The following is a 16,147-nucleotide window of genomic DNA, read 5'->3' as shown; positions in this document are numbered from 1 at the left end:
TACCAAGTGCTTAGAACAGAACAGTATAACCATAAACAGACAGTCCCTGCCCACAACGAATTTACAGTCTAGAAGGGAAAACAGACATTAATATGTATTAATGTCTGTTTAATATGTATATTAAACAGACATTAAAATATATATTATAAAATAGACGTTAATATAAATAAATAAAAATTCATTCATTCAATCGTATTTATTGAGCGCTTACTGTGTGCAGAGCACTGTACTGACAAAATGACAAAGCCCAAAGGCCAACTGTGGTTCTTTTGGACGTGGGTGGTATTTTTGCTCACCCTGGTGTTGCTATTAATGAAGCCCCATGGCTCAGCAGAGACCGGGGTCTCCTGAATTGGGCAAAAAGCCCACTTCAGATGCCAGGGGCACCTGATTAATTTTAGCCAATCCAAATCTGTTTTCCTATGTGGGTAAATAAAGGAACAGATTGGGCTTGGCCTAGTTTACCAATCTGAGCTAATTGCTCTTCTACTGCCCTGCAAATGATCTGGGAGAGGTCATATGCATAACAAAGTGAGCGATTTACCCCCGGCATGGCCAAGACCAAAATGTCTTGACCCCTGAACCTCAAGGAGCTCTAAAAGGCCAAGGCCCTTATTATATGGACTAATTATATGGACTAATTATATGGACTAATTATGGACTTTTAGACCGTGAGCCCACTGTTGGGTAGGGACTGTCTCTATATGTTGCCAACTTGTACTTCCCAAGCGCTTAGTACAGCGCTCTGCACACAGTAAGCGCTCAATAAATACGATTGATGATGACGATGATGTTGATGACTAATTATATGGACTTACTATATGGACTAATTATGGACTTTTAGACTGTGAGCCCACTGTTGGGTAGGGACTGTCTCTATATGTTGCCAACTTGTACTTCCCAAGCGCTTAGCACAGTGCTCTGCACAAAGTAAGCGCTCAATAAATACGACTGATGATGATGATGATGATGACTAATTATATGGACTTACTATATGGACTTACTATACGGACTAATTCATCTCCCCTCACTTTGCCTGACTCATCCATCTGGGTCACCCAAGGGCACAGAGGCAGGCGTCAAGAGCCCAGAGGGCAAAGGCGGAGAAGTGAAGTGACTTAGCCAAGGTCACACAAACGCACAAATAGGAATTCCTAGGCCCACGCTCTATCCACTAGGGCACAAGAGGAAAGTGTGTTGGAGCTGGAGGAGGATTCGGCCAAGCCGCTTAGATGTTTTGGCAAAGATCGGGGTACTTGACAGGTACCCCAGAGCAGAGAGTGTTTCCCCTGCCTCCCCCCCCCCGTCCACTTTCTCCCTCACCGCTCCCAGGGTGCTGAGGAGCACCAGCGGATCTGGGGCCACAGTTCCTGCTACAAGTTCAACCTCTCTGCCCTTGCTAGCGAGGAAGGGGGAGCCCCAGGGAAGACCCCCGTTGGGATTCCTGGGCTCCAACCAGGCCTGGTCTTGGCCATTTGATCCGTCGGAGAGGCCCGCGGTGCCGGATGGAACATTAACCTGAGCCTTGTTAATCAACTGCAGGTTGAAGGGGAGAGATTTTTTTGAGTTCAGGACAAATTGGGTCGGGTCCCTTGGGGGGCCGCATGAAAACCTACAAAAGGAGCTCCGCGTTCCTAAAATTACCAGGCCCAATTAGGCTTCTAGCGCACCGCAGCCTTTTCCAACAGGGTCCCCTGGGTGACCCTGGGCAAGTCAGTGAGCCCACTGTTGGGTAGGGACTGTCTCTATATGTTGCCAATTTGTACTTCCCAAGCGCTTAGTACAGTGCTCTGCACATAGTAAGTGCTCAATAAATACGATTGATGATGAATTCCAATTGCTGGGCCTCCGTTTCTGCATCTGTAAAATGGGGATGCAACACCTGCCCTCCCCATCCTTTTCCCACCTCAGACGGGACAGGTTCTGCCTCCGACCTGATCGGGTAGCACTTTCCTCAGCGCTGGGCACAGAGTCAGCGCTGCCGCCACGATAAGCAGGCGCAGATCCCCTTTCCGGCGCTTAGAACAGTGCTTTGCACATAGTAAGCGCTTAACAAATGCCATCGTCGTTATTATCATTGCCGATTTCAGGCCGAGGAGGGGCCGGCTCACCTGGAAGATGACGGTGAAGAACACGACGATAATGGTGGTGCTCACGAAGAGGTTCTTCTCCTTCACCTTGTTCTCGTCCAAGAGAGCTACCAGGGCAAAGGCCACGGCTCCCCGCAGCCCGCCGTAGGACATGACCACCTGGTCGATGATTTCCAGCTGGACCATCCGGTATCTGTTCAGGATCCAGGTCTGTAAAACCACCCCTGCCGAAACGGATGCGAGACGGTCAGCCACCCCCCCGACACACATCTCCCCCTGCTCATCTTGCCAATCCGTGGCTCCCCCGCGGGCATTTGCTCCGACTGATGATTTCTGGGGCGGGTGGGGAGGAAGAGGGCGAAAATGAGACGTGAGCATCCGGAAGAGGAAAGGGGAAGCAGTGCGGCCTAGTGGAAAGGGCACGGGCCTGGGTTCGAATCCCATCCCCGCCGTTTGCGGTGTGACCTTGGGTGTGTGTCTGTCTCCCCCTTTCATACTGTGAGCCCACTGCTGAGTAGGGACTGTCTCTATATGTTGCCAACTTGTACTTCCCAAGCGCACACAGTAAGCGCTCAATAAATACGATTGATTGATTGTGACGTAGCTTCTCTGGGCCACAGTTTCCTCTTCTGTAAAATGGGGATTAACCAGAAGTTGCGCAGGCAGAAAATCACCACTCCAGAAAGCTGGGAAGGAGAGGCCTCGTGGGCTTGGGAGTCGGAAAAACCTGGGTTTTAATCCCCTCTGTCTGTGTCACCTCTCTGTTTGTCGTTTCCTCTTCCTACTCCCTCCTACGGCGCTGAAGAAATACCATTGTTATTATCGATGAAGGTTTGGTATCGATTAAGAGCTCAGCACAGCCTCATGCTAAGCGTTGAGGTAGATTCGAAGTAATCAGATTGGCTATGGTCCTCATCCCTCACAGCGTTCGCCATCTAAGAGGGAGGGAGAGGAAGTGCTTTATCCCCATTTTACCACTGTCTGAGGCAGAGAGAAGTTAAGTGATTCACCCAAAGTCACACAGCAGGTTAGTGTCAGGGCCGGAACTTAGACCCTGAGGAGCCTTCCTTGAACTGAACTGTTCCCATCATTACTTTCAAATTGTTATATTTAGCCTCCTGAGGTGCCTTCTAACCCTTAGATTGAGATTTTCAGGGACTATCCAACTAACTTTAACCAATCAATCAATCTCTGGTATTTATTGAGTGCTTACTATGTGCACAGCACTGTGCTAAGCACAATATAGCAGAATTAGCAGGCACATTCCCTCCCATTCTAGGGAGGGGGGACAGACACGAATACATCGGGAATTTAAAATTCAATTTAAAGATAGGCACCTAGTGGGTTTATATAGTGACTTTACAATGGACTTTTCGTTCCAAGGCTCAATGCAGTGTTTTCCACACGGTGAGGATTGTGGCCCATTAAATGAGGAGGGGGAGGAAGTCACCAAGCTCACTGCTTCCCGTGAAGACCCCAGGTCTACCTTGTCCCTCTCTGATCTGCCTGGGAAGCATAGTGGCCTAGTGGCTAGCGCACGGTCCTGGGACTCAGAAGGACCTGGGTTCTAATCCCAGCTCCGCCGCTTGTCTGCTGTGTGACCTTGCAATCCCACAACTACAGGGGCCTCCCCTTCTAGACTGTGAGCCCACTGTTGGGTAGGGACGGTCTCTATATGTCGCCAACTTGTACCTCCCAAGCGCTTAGTACAGTGCCCTGCACACAGTAAGCACTCAATAAATACGATTGATTGATTGATTACCCATGTGACATTCAGGCACCATGAGGGGGTACCGTCAATCAATCAATCAGTGGCATTTATTGAGACCCTACTCTATGTGGGGAACCCTTGGGAGATTCATCACCTGCCCTCAGGGAGCTTTCAGAAGAATGAAGTAGACAGGCAGACATGAATGACTTCCAAATTGAGGAAGAGTAGGGATCTCATAGATTTTGACAGGAGGAAAGAGCGCAGCAACTAACTGTACACACAATCGGATCTATATGTGTAAGGGCTGAGTACGCACGTAGATTTACCTCAGGGCTCCAGGGAGGCTGTTGGATTTTGCAATCCACCGAAACAGGACCTCAAGGGCTAAATCACTCAGGATTAGTTTTCCTCTGAAATCGACCCAAAGGGCAGGAGTTGTCCCAAGAAATGAGTCGCATCTCCCCTCGATCCAATCTCTGGGGAGCTAGTTTCCCTCAAATCCAGACGCATTACGATCGTCAGAGTTTAGGATGTGTGCAGCGGTGTGGGCGTTTGATGCTTTTGTGCCTCAGCGGTCCCTGGCAATGATTGCCGCTTCTACAGGTGAACCTGAGCTGTAACCCTGTATGGGCTTACCTCATTGGATCCCAAGCTGGAAGTCAAGCAGAAAATTAGCTTACAGCAAGCCCTTGAGCCCAGAACTCCAAGCCGGAGTGGGAGTGGGAATTAGGGGACAAGCCTATTTTCCCCTGGAAATCCCTTCCATCTTCTTCCCTCCTGAACGAGTCTCAGAAGGCTCGTGGCTTCAGGTGTCTCCCCTTCTCCCCACAGGCAGATTCAGTCAAGTCCGGGAGAGGGTCTGTTTTTCATGGTCCAATTTAGGAGCTCTTCCTGTGAGGTTTCAGCAATCTGCCCTTCCGCCCTGGGCTGATCTGGGCAGCGGCGAGATTGAATTGAAATAGGGACAGGGAGGAGAGTTGGAGAGTTGGGGAGGCCCAGAGGGAGAGAAAGAGGGGGATAGCAGGAGAGATAGAGATGGAAGGAAGGAGGAGAGGTACACGGAAAGCCAGGTGGTCTGGGATTTAAAAATGAAAGTTTGTTTCTCAGGAATTCTCCCCGCACTATAGCCGCCCCAGGAAAATTCCACAAGGAAAATCCCAGAGGATCAGCTTTGGCTTCATACACTGCCATCTCTCCCCCTTCCCATCAGGTTCACCATTGCTGGGGGGCCCCAGAGAACAGGAGACTAGTGCTCGGGTCTTTCTGATGGCAGGGCTGGTCTCTAGATGTTGCCAACTTGTCCTTCCCAAGCGCTTAGTACAGTGCTGTGCACACAGTAAGCGCTCAATAAATACGATTGATTGATTGATTGATACAAGGTAATCAGGTTGGACACAGTCTCTGTCCCACCTAGGTCTTCACGCTCTATATCCCCGTTTTATAGATGGGCGAACAGAGGCCCGGAGAAATCAAGTGACTTGCCAGAGATCACACAGCAAGTGGCAGAGGCAGATTAGAACCCAGGCCAAAGCAAAGGCACCTAAACCAAACAGGGGAAGATCACCCTCCCAAGGCCTCCAGCTCCTTTCCAATCCAATTCCCTCTGAACCTACGTGGCGGAAGACACATCGGCCACCAGAATTCCCCTTCCCAGTCCACCTGGATGTGCTGCGCGGTCAATAAGAGACCATAACCACAATAATCCCCGGAGGGCTAAGGTCGGCCATTCTTCGTCACTCTCTGGGCCTGCCGAAAAATCCATCCACCCCTCCATCACAACCAGGAAGCCCCGTTTTCCTCACCGATGACTCTGTACACGGAAATGAAGACCAAAGTGAGGAGGATGAATGCCGTGTTCCAAGTCCAGATGTCCGGGTTTACGGCGGAAATGCCCAGGAACATGAAGATGATGGTCTCGGCGCCGCTGGCGAGCATCTTCATGGTGTAGCGCACCGTCGTGGCGGACTGCTCGGAGATGTTGGCCTTCACGTACTTTTGACAGCAGATGCCGCAGAACGTAATCCTGGAAAGGAAGACCGTGTCTGAGAATCCGGGGCCTCGGCGGGAGGGTCGGAGGGCGGGATAGCCCGCGCTGCGGGAGACAGCGTGCTGAAAAGCAGCGTGGCCTAACGGCTGGAGCACGGGCGATTGAGGCAGGAGGACCTGGGTTCCAATCCCAGCTCCGCCCCTCGTCGGAGCCGGCAATACCGGCGAGCCACGGGGCGGGAGGGGCCCGGGGGACTTACGCCAAAATGGCAGACAGCGAAAGCATCTCGGAGGTGAGGTAGGACAGGTAGGACAGGATGAAGACGAAGCCTGGCTCGATGATGCGGACGTGTTTGGTGAAGCGGGTGACCAAGGAGAGGAGGAAGGCGAAGATGATGCCAATGAGGGTGCCTCCCAGGCTCACCACAAAGAACGACACTACAAGAGAGGAGGGGCCCGGTTGTCGCGCTGGCTTTCAAGCACGGTCAATGGGCTCATTGTTCCCCGCGGCTCTGGTCGTCTCCACTGCCCGCTGATCCCAACCTACTACTGAGACAGAAGCAAGATGCTGTATTCTCTGCTTTTTCTTAATGGCATTTATTAAGCGCTTACTACGTGCAAAGCACTGTTCTAAGCGCTGACTGGCTGGCGTGGCTCAGTGGGAAGAGCGCGGGCTTTGGAGTTGGAGGTCATGGGTTCAAATCCAGGCTCCGCCAACTGTCAGTAAGCGCTCAATAAATACGATTGAATGAATGAATAATACGGTATTAAAATAGAAGTAGCGTGGCTCAGTGGCAAGAGCCCGGGTTTAGGAGTCAGAGGTCCTGGGTTCTAATCCCAGCTCCGCCACACGTCTGCTGTGTGACCTTGGGCAAGTCACTTCACTTCTCTGAGCCTCAGTTCCCTCAACTGTAAAATGGGGATTAAAACTGTGAGCCTCCCCATGGGACAACCTGATCACCTTGTAACCTCCCCAGGGCTTAGAACAGTGCTTTGCACATAGTAAGTGCTTAAATAATGCCATCATTCTTCTTATTATTATTATTATGTGAGAGGGGAAAGTATCCCAGGCAAGATGGAGGGGTGGGAGCAAGCGCTTAACAAATCCCATCATTATTATTATTATTCTCCCTATGTGAGTGTGGAGGATGCCCAATCCCATATTTTCTGAAGGAGATGGGGCAGTCACTCCTATATGTCAACCACTGAGAAGCAGTGTGGTTTGGTGGAAAGTCAGAGGGCCTGATTTCTAAGCCCTGCTCATCCACTAATTTCCCTGAGCCTCAGCCACCCCTCAACTGTAAAATGGGGATTTAATGCCTTGCCCTCCCTAGACTCTGAGTCCCATGATGATCTAACGCTCAGTTCAGCGCTTCCTTCATACTAAGCACTTGAAAAATAGCATTCTCATCAACCGGAATCCCCCAAGATCCTCTCTCATCAGCCCCCAGCAGAGACTAGGCGAGGCCGAGACTAGATCTGTGAGCCTACTGTTCGGCTAGAGTAGGAAGGGCCTGTGTCCAGAGGATCCGGTGTGGGCTAAAGTCCCACTCCAAATTCTTGCGGCTATGGAATGTCCCGCGCAAGATCGGGGCTGACTTGGCTCTTTCTCTTTTCGGGATACCAAGTCCTTCAAACGGTCATTCAGAGCGCTTCCATCTCTTGTGTCCGGAGGAGAAGTGCGGCGTGCGTGCCACGGAGGGTGTAAACCCCAATTTTGCCCTACCCAACCGACGGCAGAGCTCCCGGCCACATTTCCACCCACTCCCACACGAATTTCGTGGAAGCAGGGAGCCCACCCAGAGTGGAAGTAGGGGGTATCCCCAGTAGACGCACCTATGCCTTTCACACAGTCCACTCCGGTCACTTGGTCCACTCCCAACGCTACGAAAGATTCAAAGACATTGTACAGCACCTAAGAGCAAACACAAGATGTAAAATTGAAAGATGCTTCCGAACTACAAATGCAGCATAAAAGCCGCATGGCGTAGCGGACAGAGCACCAAAGGACAAAGGACGTGGGTTCTAACCCCGGCTCTGCCACTTGTCTGCCTCAATTCCCTCATCTGTAAAATGGGAATTAAGACAGTGAGCCCCATGTGGGACAGGGACTGCATCCTACCCGATTAGCTTGTAATATATCAGAGTGTTCCTCCATTTCAACAAATCGAAAGGCTAAGGTGTCAGGCTGGGTTTTAGGATGTGCGAATTCCTCCTTTCAGGCAAGCCACTTTCGGTAAGTAATGAGAGCAAAGCATGCGGTGGCTGGGTTGGTCTGAGTCTATTTGGGAAAGATAAAGTTGTAAACAGCCAAAGCACTTATTTCTTACTTAATGGTGCAGCATTTGCAAAACTTTGGGTTGCTCTTCACAGTTGCTCCCCTCTAGACTGTTAGCTCGTCGTGGGCAGAGAAAATGTCCGTTTATTATTATAGTGTACTCTCCCAAGCGCTCAGCACAGTGCTTCACGCAGTAAGTGCTCAATAAATATGACCGAATGAACATTTGGCCTATGCTCCTTCCACGAGGCCATGCTGCTTTGATTTATGAAATCAAAAGGAGCCTTGGGAGTCTCAGAATGAGTAGGAGGGTCGGTCAATGCCTGCTTCAGGAAAGGAGATTGTAGAGGCAGAATTAATCGCACTATGGATGTAATATAGGGCTCGGTTTCATTCTCAAACCTCTCCCCTGTGGGTTCTGGGGCCTGGATACAGAATAGCGATCGCAGAATAGCTGCAGTCCTGAGACGTTCTTTTTTTCTAATATTCTAATCATCAACCACAGTGGTGATGGAGAAGTGGGAAAAGATCCAAGGACATTTTTAAGGTAAAGCCACCACTGCGTTCGGCGCTGAAACCTTCTCAGAGCAGCTGAGAGAGACCCTGGAGCAGGGGGAAGGAATCCAGTGGACAGAGTCCTGCTCCCAGCCCAGTCAATTTCCCTTGTGTTTCTTCAAACAGAATCAGACTGGGGCGAGGGGGACCTAATTCATCCCAGTTCAGCTCCTGAAGGAGCCAGGAGAGATCCCTGTCATCTCAGAAAGTCTTACCTCCCCAAAGGAGCTACCAAATGAGGACCACGAGGGTTTTACAAAGTGAAGTTTACAAAGTGACTATCCACAGATATCCAAGCTTAGACATTATCATCATCATCAATCGTATTAGACCCACTTGTTTGGGAGACAATCTCAGTGAGTTTGGCACTAGAAAGATTGATGAGAATAAAAGTAGGTGAATGACATTTACTGTGGTCAGGGACTGGAGAATCAGCCTTGTTACTGAGGGTCGGAAGTATCAAATTAAATAAATCAAAGAAAGCAAATTGTGAAGCTGCACAGGGAAGGTTCTGGGCCTGGTGGAAAGAGGACAGACCTGGGTTCTAATCCCGGTTCAGACAAAGGCTTGCTGTCTGACCTTGGACAAGTCACTTTACTTCTCTTCTCCACTTGAGGAGTCACATGTACATTTACCTCAGTTTTCCTAATCTCCCTCCTACTCATCTACCCCAATGGGGCTGTAGTAATTACTTTAAAAAATCCATTAAAAACAATTCCTTGATGAGGTCGTGAATTTTGCACATTGAAGAAGGGATGGAAGGAATGGAATAGAACAGATTGGGATTTTTTGCAAAGTTTTCCAGCAGTGGGAATCTAAATTCTGCAGGGCTTCAGGCTGACCATCCTGGCAAGGTCTGGCCTAAAATGTGGAAGTTGGGGGAATAAATGTAGCTGGAATCCCTATTTTTCAAACAGATCGGCAGCCTGATCTGCTGTTTCATTAAAACATTTTCCATCTCGCTTCTCTAGCGAGGGGAGGGGAATTGAATCTACCGAATCTACTGTGCTTCGGTACAGTGCTCTGCACGCAATAAGTGCTCAATAAGTGCCACTGATGGACGAATTGGACACTCCCCAGAGCAATTTGCTTACCACGGTGACGGCGTCATTGAGTAGCGACTCCCCAAAAACTATGATAAACAGGACCTCGTTCACATGGACTTCTTCAAACACAGCCAGGACAGCCACTGGATCGACTGCAGCGATCAGACTTCCAAACAGGAGGAACTCCAACAAGCCGATATTGAGTTCTCCTAGGAAGAGAGAAGAGGCGACATGTTCCATGGGTCACTGCCTGATTCTGTTCTTGAGGATTTTACAAAATGACTTTTCATAAATACACGCTTCCTTGGGCATCTTAAAAAGACGAAGACCGATTAAGGGAAGTGACTTTCCTTAGATACCCAGGCTTAGACACACATCATTGGGCATCTTAAAAAATGGGAAAGGATTTTACAAAGTGACTTTCCATCGATACCCAGGCTTAAACACACTTCCTTGGGCATCTTAAAAAGACGAGGAGAAGGATTTTACAGAGTGACTTTCCTTAGATACCCAGGCTTAGAAACATTTCCTTGGGCATCTTAAAAAATGGGAAAGGATTTAACAAAGTGACTTTCCATAGATACCCAGGCTTAGAAGCATTTCCTTGGGCATCTTAAAAAATGGGAAAGGATTTAACAAAGTGACTTTCCATAGATACCCAGGCTTAGAAGCATATCCTTGGGCATCTTAAAAAATAGGAAGAATCTCATAAAGTTAAGAGTTTGGCACTGGAAAAACTGATGAGGAAATGGTAGGTGAATGAAATCCATTGTGGTCAGGTAATTGAGAATCAGGATCCGTAATTTATTAATTTATATTGAAGTCTGTCTCCCCCTCTAGACTGTAAGCTCACTGTGGGTAGGGAATGTCTGTTTATTGTTATTTTGTAGTCTCCAAGTGCTTAGTACAGTGCTCTGCACGCAGTAAGTGCTCAATACATACGATTGATTGATTTTGATTGCTAGAAAGAGGACTTCATGCAGATACACACTTGATGGTTGAGGGGAACTGGGGTTTCCAGTGATCCAACTCCTGGAGGATTGTAAATTCCCTTTTTTAAATGGTATTTGTTAAGCGCTTACTATATATCAAGACGAGGAGAAGGATTTTACGGAGTGACTTTCCATAGATACCCAGGCTTAGAAACATTTTCTTGGGCATCTTAAAAAACGGGAAAGGATTTAACAAAGTGACTTTCCATAGATACCCAGGCTTAGAAGCATGGGCATCTTAAAAAATAGGAAGAATCTCACAAAGTTAAGAGTTTGGCACTGGAAAAACTGATGAGAAAATGGTAGGTGAATGAAATCCATTGTGGTCAGGTAATTGAGAATCAGGATCTGTAATTTATTTATTTATATTGAAGTCTGTCTACCCCTCTAGACCGTAAGCTCACTGTAGGTAGGGAATGTGTTTGTTTATTGTTATTTTGTAGTCTCCAAGTGCTTAGTACAGTGCTCTGCACGCAGTAAGTCCTCAATACATATGATTGATTGATTTTGATTGATAGAAAGAGGACTCTGCACATAGTAAGCGCTCAATAAATACGATTGATGATGATGATGATGACTTCATGCAGATACGCACTGGGTGGTTGACGGGAACTGGGGTTTCCAGTGATCCAGCTCCTGGAAGATTGTAAACTACCTTTTTTAAATGGTATGTGTTAAGCGCTTACTACGTATCAAACACTGTTCTAAGCACTGGGATACGTGCAAGGGACACAGTCCCTGTCCCTGATGAGGCTCATAGTATGAGGGAAAACAGCTGAACTAAGGCAGAGAAGTTAAATGAGTTGCCTTAGGTCAGACAGCAAGCAATTGGCAGGACTAGAACCCAGGTCCTTCGGATCCCAGGTCTACGCTCTTTCCATTAGGCCACACTGCTTCTCATGAGGGCAGTGATTTTCTTTCCTCTATCAGGCTCTCTCGAGTGCTTCGTACACACAGTGAGCGTTCAGTAAATCCCACTGTTTGATGACCATTTTGATTTCGAGCCAAATGCTTTGGTTTCTCACCCCCGACACGATCTCTTTCCACCCTGGATCGGCTCTCCCCTCCTTCACAAGATAAGTCGGAGAACGCGTTTCTCCTCCGCAGCGTGGGCTTTTTTTTTCCATCCCTTCGTCACACGAAGCTCGATCTCCGAAGGCCGGCAGTTGGCTTCCCATTTAGGAAAATATTTCAATGGTCCCAGGAATTCAGAGAATGAACTGAACCATTTCTGTGAAGATGGAAAGGATTCCAGCCCTTCACACCCCTTCTCCGACCCCAATCAGGCCTGTCTCTTTCCGACCGCTGAGGAACGTGTACTGTACTAAGAACAGTGCTTGGTACATAGTAAGCGCTTAACAAGTAACATAATTAATCATCAAGATGAAATGTTTTCTGGGCTAGAGCTCCCGACGATATCTAATCTGCCAGACGGCAGATCATGTGTTGAATCAGTCAAAATCAATCATACTTACTCAGTGTGTGGAGAGCACTGTACTAAGCCTTTGGGAGGGTACAAAATAACAGACACATTTCCTGCCTACAGTAAGCTTACAGTCTAGAGGGAGAGACAGACATTTACATAATCAATCGTATTTATTGAGAGCTTACTGTGTGCAGAGCACTGTACTAAGCGCTTGGGAAGTACAAGGTGGCAACATATAGAGACAGTCCCTACCCATAAGTGTTGTGGGGCTGATGAAGAGGTGAATAAAGGGAGCAAATCAGAGTTCCCTTTACTACTGTGTACTAAGCGCTGGTTAGGCGCATGCTCTATCCACTAGGCCATCTGACTTGACTTATATAAGTGCTTATTATTAATCATCATCATTATCATTATTATTATTCCAGACTCCGTTGTGATCACCATTCATTCATTCATTCAAATATATTTATTGAGCGCTTACTGTGTGCAGAGCACTGTACTAAGCGCTTGGGAAGTACAAGTTGGCAACATATAGAGACAGTCCCTACCCATAAGTGTTGTGGGGCTGATGAAGAGGTGAATAAAGGGAGCAAATCGGAGTTCCCTTTACTACTGTGTACTAAGCGCTAGTTAGGCGCATGCTCTATCCACTAGGCCATCTGACTTGACTTATATAAGTGCTTATTATTAATCATCATCATTATCATTATTATTCCAGACTCCATTGTGATCACCATTCATTCATTCATTCAAATGTAGTTATTGAGCGCTTACTGTGTGCAGAGCACTGTACTAAGCGCTTGGGAAGTACAAGTTGGCAGCATATAGAGACAGTCCCTACCCATAAGTGTTGTGGGGCTGATGAAGAGGTGAATAAAGGGAGCAAATCGGAGTTCCCTTTACTACTGTGTACTAAGCGCTAGTTAGGCGCATGCTCTATCCACTAGGCCATCTGACTTGACTTATATAAGTGCTTATTATTAATCATCATCATTATCATTATTATTCCAGACTCCATTGTGATCACCATTCATTCATTCATTCAAATGTAGTTATTGAGCGCTTACTGTGTGCAGAGCACTGTACTAAGCGCTTGGGAAGTACAAGTTGGCAGCATATAGAGACAGTCCCTACCCATAAGTGTTGTGGGGCTGATGAAGAGGTGAATAAAGGGAGCAAATCAGAGTTCCCTTTACTACTGTGTACTAAGCGCTAGTTAGGCGCATTCTCTATCCACTAGGCCATCTGACTTGACTTATATAAGTGCTTATTATTAATCATCATCATTATCATTATTATTCCAGACTCCATTGTGATCACCATTCATTCATTCATTCAAATGTATTTATTGAGCGCTTACTGTGTGCAGAGCACTGTACTAAACGCTTGGGAAGTACAAGTTGGCAACATATAGAGACAGTCCCTACCCATAAGTGTTGTGGGGCTGATGAAGAGGTGAATAAAGGGAGCAAATCAGAGTTCCCTTTACTACTGTGTACTAAGCGTGAGTTAGGCGCATGCTCTATCCACTAGGCAATCTGACTTGACTTATATAAGTGCTTATTATTATTAATCATCATTATTATTCCATACTCCATTGTGATCACCATTCATTCATATGTATTTATTGAGCGCTTACTGTGTGCAGAGCACTGTACTAAGCGCTTGGGAAGTACAAGTTGGCAACATATAGAGACGGTCCCTACCCAACAGTGGGCTCACAGTCTAGCCACCAATCCGTGGCTAGTTAGTCTAAGGAGACGATGGCTGCTAATAATAATTCTGCTATGTGCTAAGCGCTTACTCTGTGCCAGGCACTGTACTAGCGCTGGGAAGATTCAAGGTAATTGGGTTGGGCAGTCCCTACTCCACACAGGGCTCACAGTCTTAATTTTACAGAATTAACTGAGGCTCAGAAGTGAAGTGACTTTCCCAAGGTCACAACAGCAGACAAGCGGTGGATCTGGGATTAGAACCCAGATCCTTCTGATGCCCAGGCCCCTGCTCTTTCCACGAGATCACGCTGTCCCTTAGCCTGGCACAATAATAATTGGGATAAGTTATTATTATACGTAGTAAGTGCTTAACAAAGATTATCATCATCATTATTATTATCATTACTATTATAGGCTCTGTTGTGATAATCATACTTTTGGTATTTGTTAAGTGCTTACTATATGCCAAGCACTGTTCTAAACTCTGGGGGAGATACAAGGTAGTCAATCGGTCCCACATAATAATAATAATAATAATAATGATGGCATTTATTAAGCGCTTACTATGTGCAAAGCACTGTTCTAAGCACTGGGGAGGTTACAAGGTGATCAGGTTGTCCCACATGGGGCTCAGTCTTAATCCCCATTTTCCAGATAATAATAATTTTGGTATTTGTTAAGCGCTTACTATGTGCCAAGCACTGTTCTAAGCTCTGGGGGAGATACAAGGTAATCAATCTGTCCCACATAATAATAATGATGATGGCATTTATTAAGCGCTTACTATGTGCAAAGCACTGTTCTAAGCGCTGGGGAGGTTACAAGGTGATCAGGTTGTCCCACATGGGGCTCACAGTCTTAATCCCCATTTTCCAGATGAGGTGACTGAGGCACAGAGAAGTTAAGTGGTAGTTAAAAGATTGGGGAATTAGGGATAAAAGTAAGGTTTGAGCTTTAACGCTTTCATAATGGGTGGCTGCCTTTAAGCCTGCAATGTATAATAAGAATTTTCCGACTTGCCCAAAGTCACACAGCTGATAAGTGGCGGAGCCGGGATTAGAACCCATGACCTCTGACTCCCAAGGCTGCGCTCTTTCCACTGAGCCACGCTGCTTCACGTCACCAGGGTCCGTGGCTAATTGGACTAAGGGGATGACGACTGCAAAGGACGTAGGAAGACGGGTTTCTGGAGAGCGGCCCTGTCCGCACCCCCTTACCCATAATAATAATAATAATGTTGGTATTTATTAAGCACTTACTATGTGCCAAGCGCCGTTCTGAGCACTGGGGGAGAAACAAGGTAATCAAGGTCGTCCCACGTGGGGCTCACGGTCTTAATCCCCATTTTACAGATGAGGAAACTGAGGAGTGACGTGACTTACCCATGATTCCGCTGAGGTAGACCCCATAGAGGGAAAGCCCGGTCGTGGCCGCGTTCCACACGGTCCCGATGACGGCGTACAGCAGGATGGTGCCCAGGTTCCCGAAGAAGAGCCGGTTGGGCATGAAGTAGCCGGCGTCCAGGACGATGGGCGGCAGCAGGTAGAAGAAGAAGACCGTCGGGGTGAGGGTGAAGGATGCGATGTGGTCGGCCGCCCACACGATGCCCCCCAGGAAGAGGCCAAGCACGATGAGCAGGGCGCTCTCCGGGACGATGCTCGTGACTTTATGGGACAGGTGGAAAACTGTGAGGGAAAAGAAGCTGTTTCAGAGGTAGTTTTCATTCATTCATTCATTCATTCATTCATTCATTCATTCATTCATTCGTTCATTCATTCGTTCATTCATTCAGTCATATATCTTGAGCCAGCCTGTAGACAAGAAGCAAGATGGATGGATGACATCCAGAGCCTCCAGCTGCTGGAGGGGAAAGAGGGGAGGCAGGAGTGATCCAGGAGGATTAGAGACAGGTCAGGGCTCCAAGGTCATGGACACAAACATCCCTCTCCATCCCCCCCATCTTACCTCCTTCCCTTCCCCACAGCACCTGTATATATGTATATGTTTGTACATATTTATTACTCTAGATATGTACAAGTAAAATAAATAGAGTAATAAATATGTATATGTATATTTATAAATAAATAAATAAGGGGGAGACAGAGAACAAAACCATACTGACAAAATAAAATAAATAGAATAGATATGTACAAGGAAAATAAATAAATATTCTATGTATTTTATTTTGTTAGTATGTTTGGTTTTGTTCTGTCTCCCCCTTTTAGACTGTGAGCCCACTGTTGGGTAGGGACTGTCTCTATATGTTGCCAACTTGGACTTCCCAAGCGCTTAGTACAGTGCTCTGCACACAGTAAGCGCTCAATTGATTGATTGACTGATTTTGGGAA

General features: G+C 47.3%; 1 protein-coding gene across 1 annotated transcript in view; it reads right to left on the bottom strand.

Annotated features, from left to right (window-relative positions):
• The window catches only part of SLC9A3 (solute carrier family 9 member A3), a 121,220-nt gene that overhangs the window by 24,961 nt on the left and 80,112 nt on the right, over nt 1–16,147 (bottom strand). Inside the window, exons 5-10 of the mRNA XM_038770292.1 lie at nt 15,182–15,484; nt 9,715–9,875; nt 7,624–7,702; nt 6,048–6,225; nt 5,604–5,824; nt 2,112–2,314 (exon numbers count right to left, since the gene is read on the bottom strand). Coding sequence (XP_038626220.1) covers nt 2,112–2,314; nt 5,604–5,824; nt 6,048–6,225; nt 7,624–7,702; nt 9,715–9,875; nt 15,182–15,484 — 1,145 coding nt within the window. The remainder of the gene's footprint in view (nt 1–2,111; nt 2,315–5,603; nt 5,825–6,047; nt 6,226–7,623; nt 7,703–9,714; nt 9,876–15,181; nt 15,485–16,147) is intronic.

Source organism: Tachyglossus aculeatus, chromosome X3 (genome assembly GCF_015852505.1).
Source record: "Tachyglossus aculeatus isolate mTacAcu1 chromosome X3, mTacAcu1.pri, whole genome shotgun sequence".
Classification (NCBI taxonomy): Eukaryota; Metazoa; Chordata; class Mammalia; order Monotremata; family Tachyglossidae; genus Tachyglossus; species Tachyglossus aculeatus.
The sequence above is the reverse complement of the archived record's forward strand: the minus strand, read 5'-3'. Positions and strand labels throughout refer to the sequence as shown.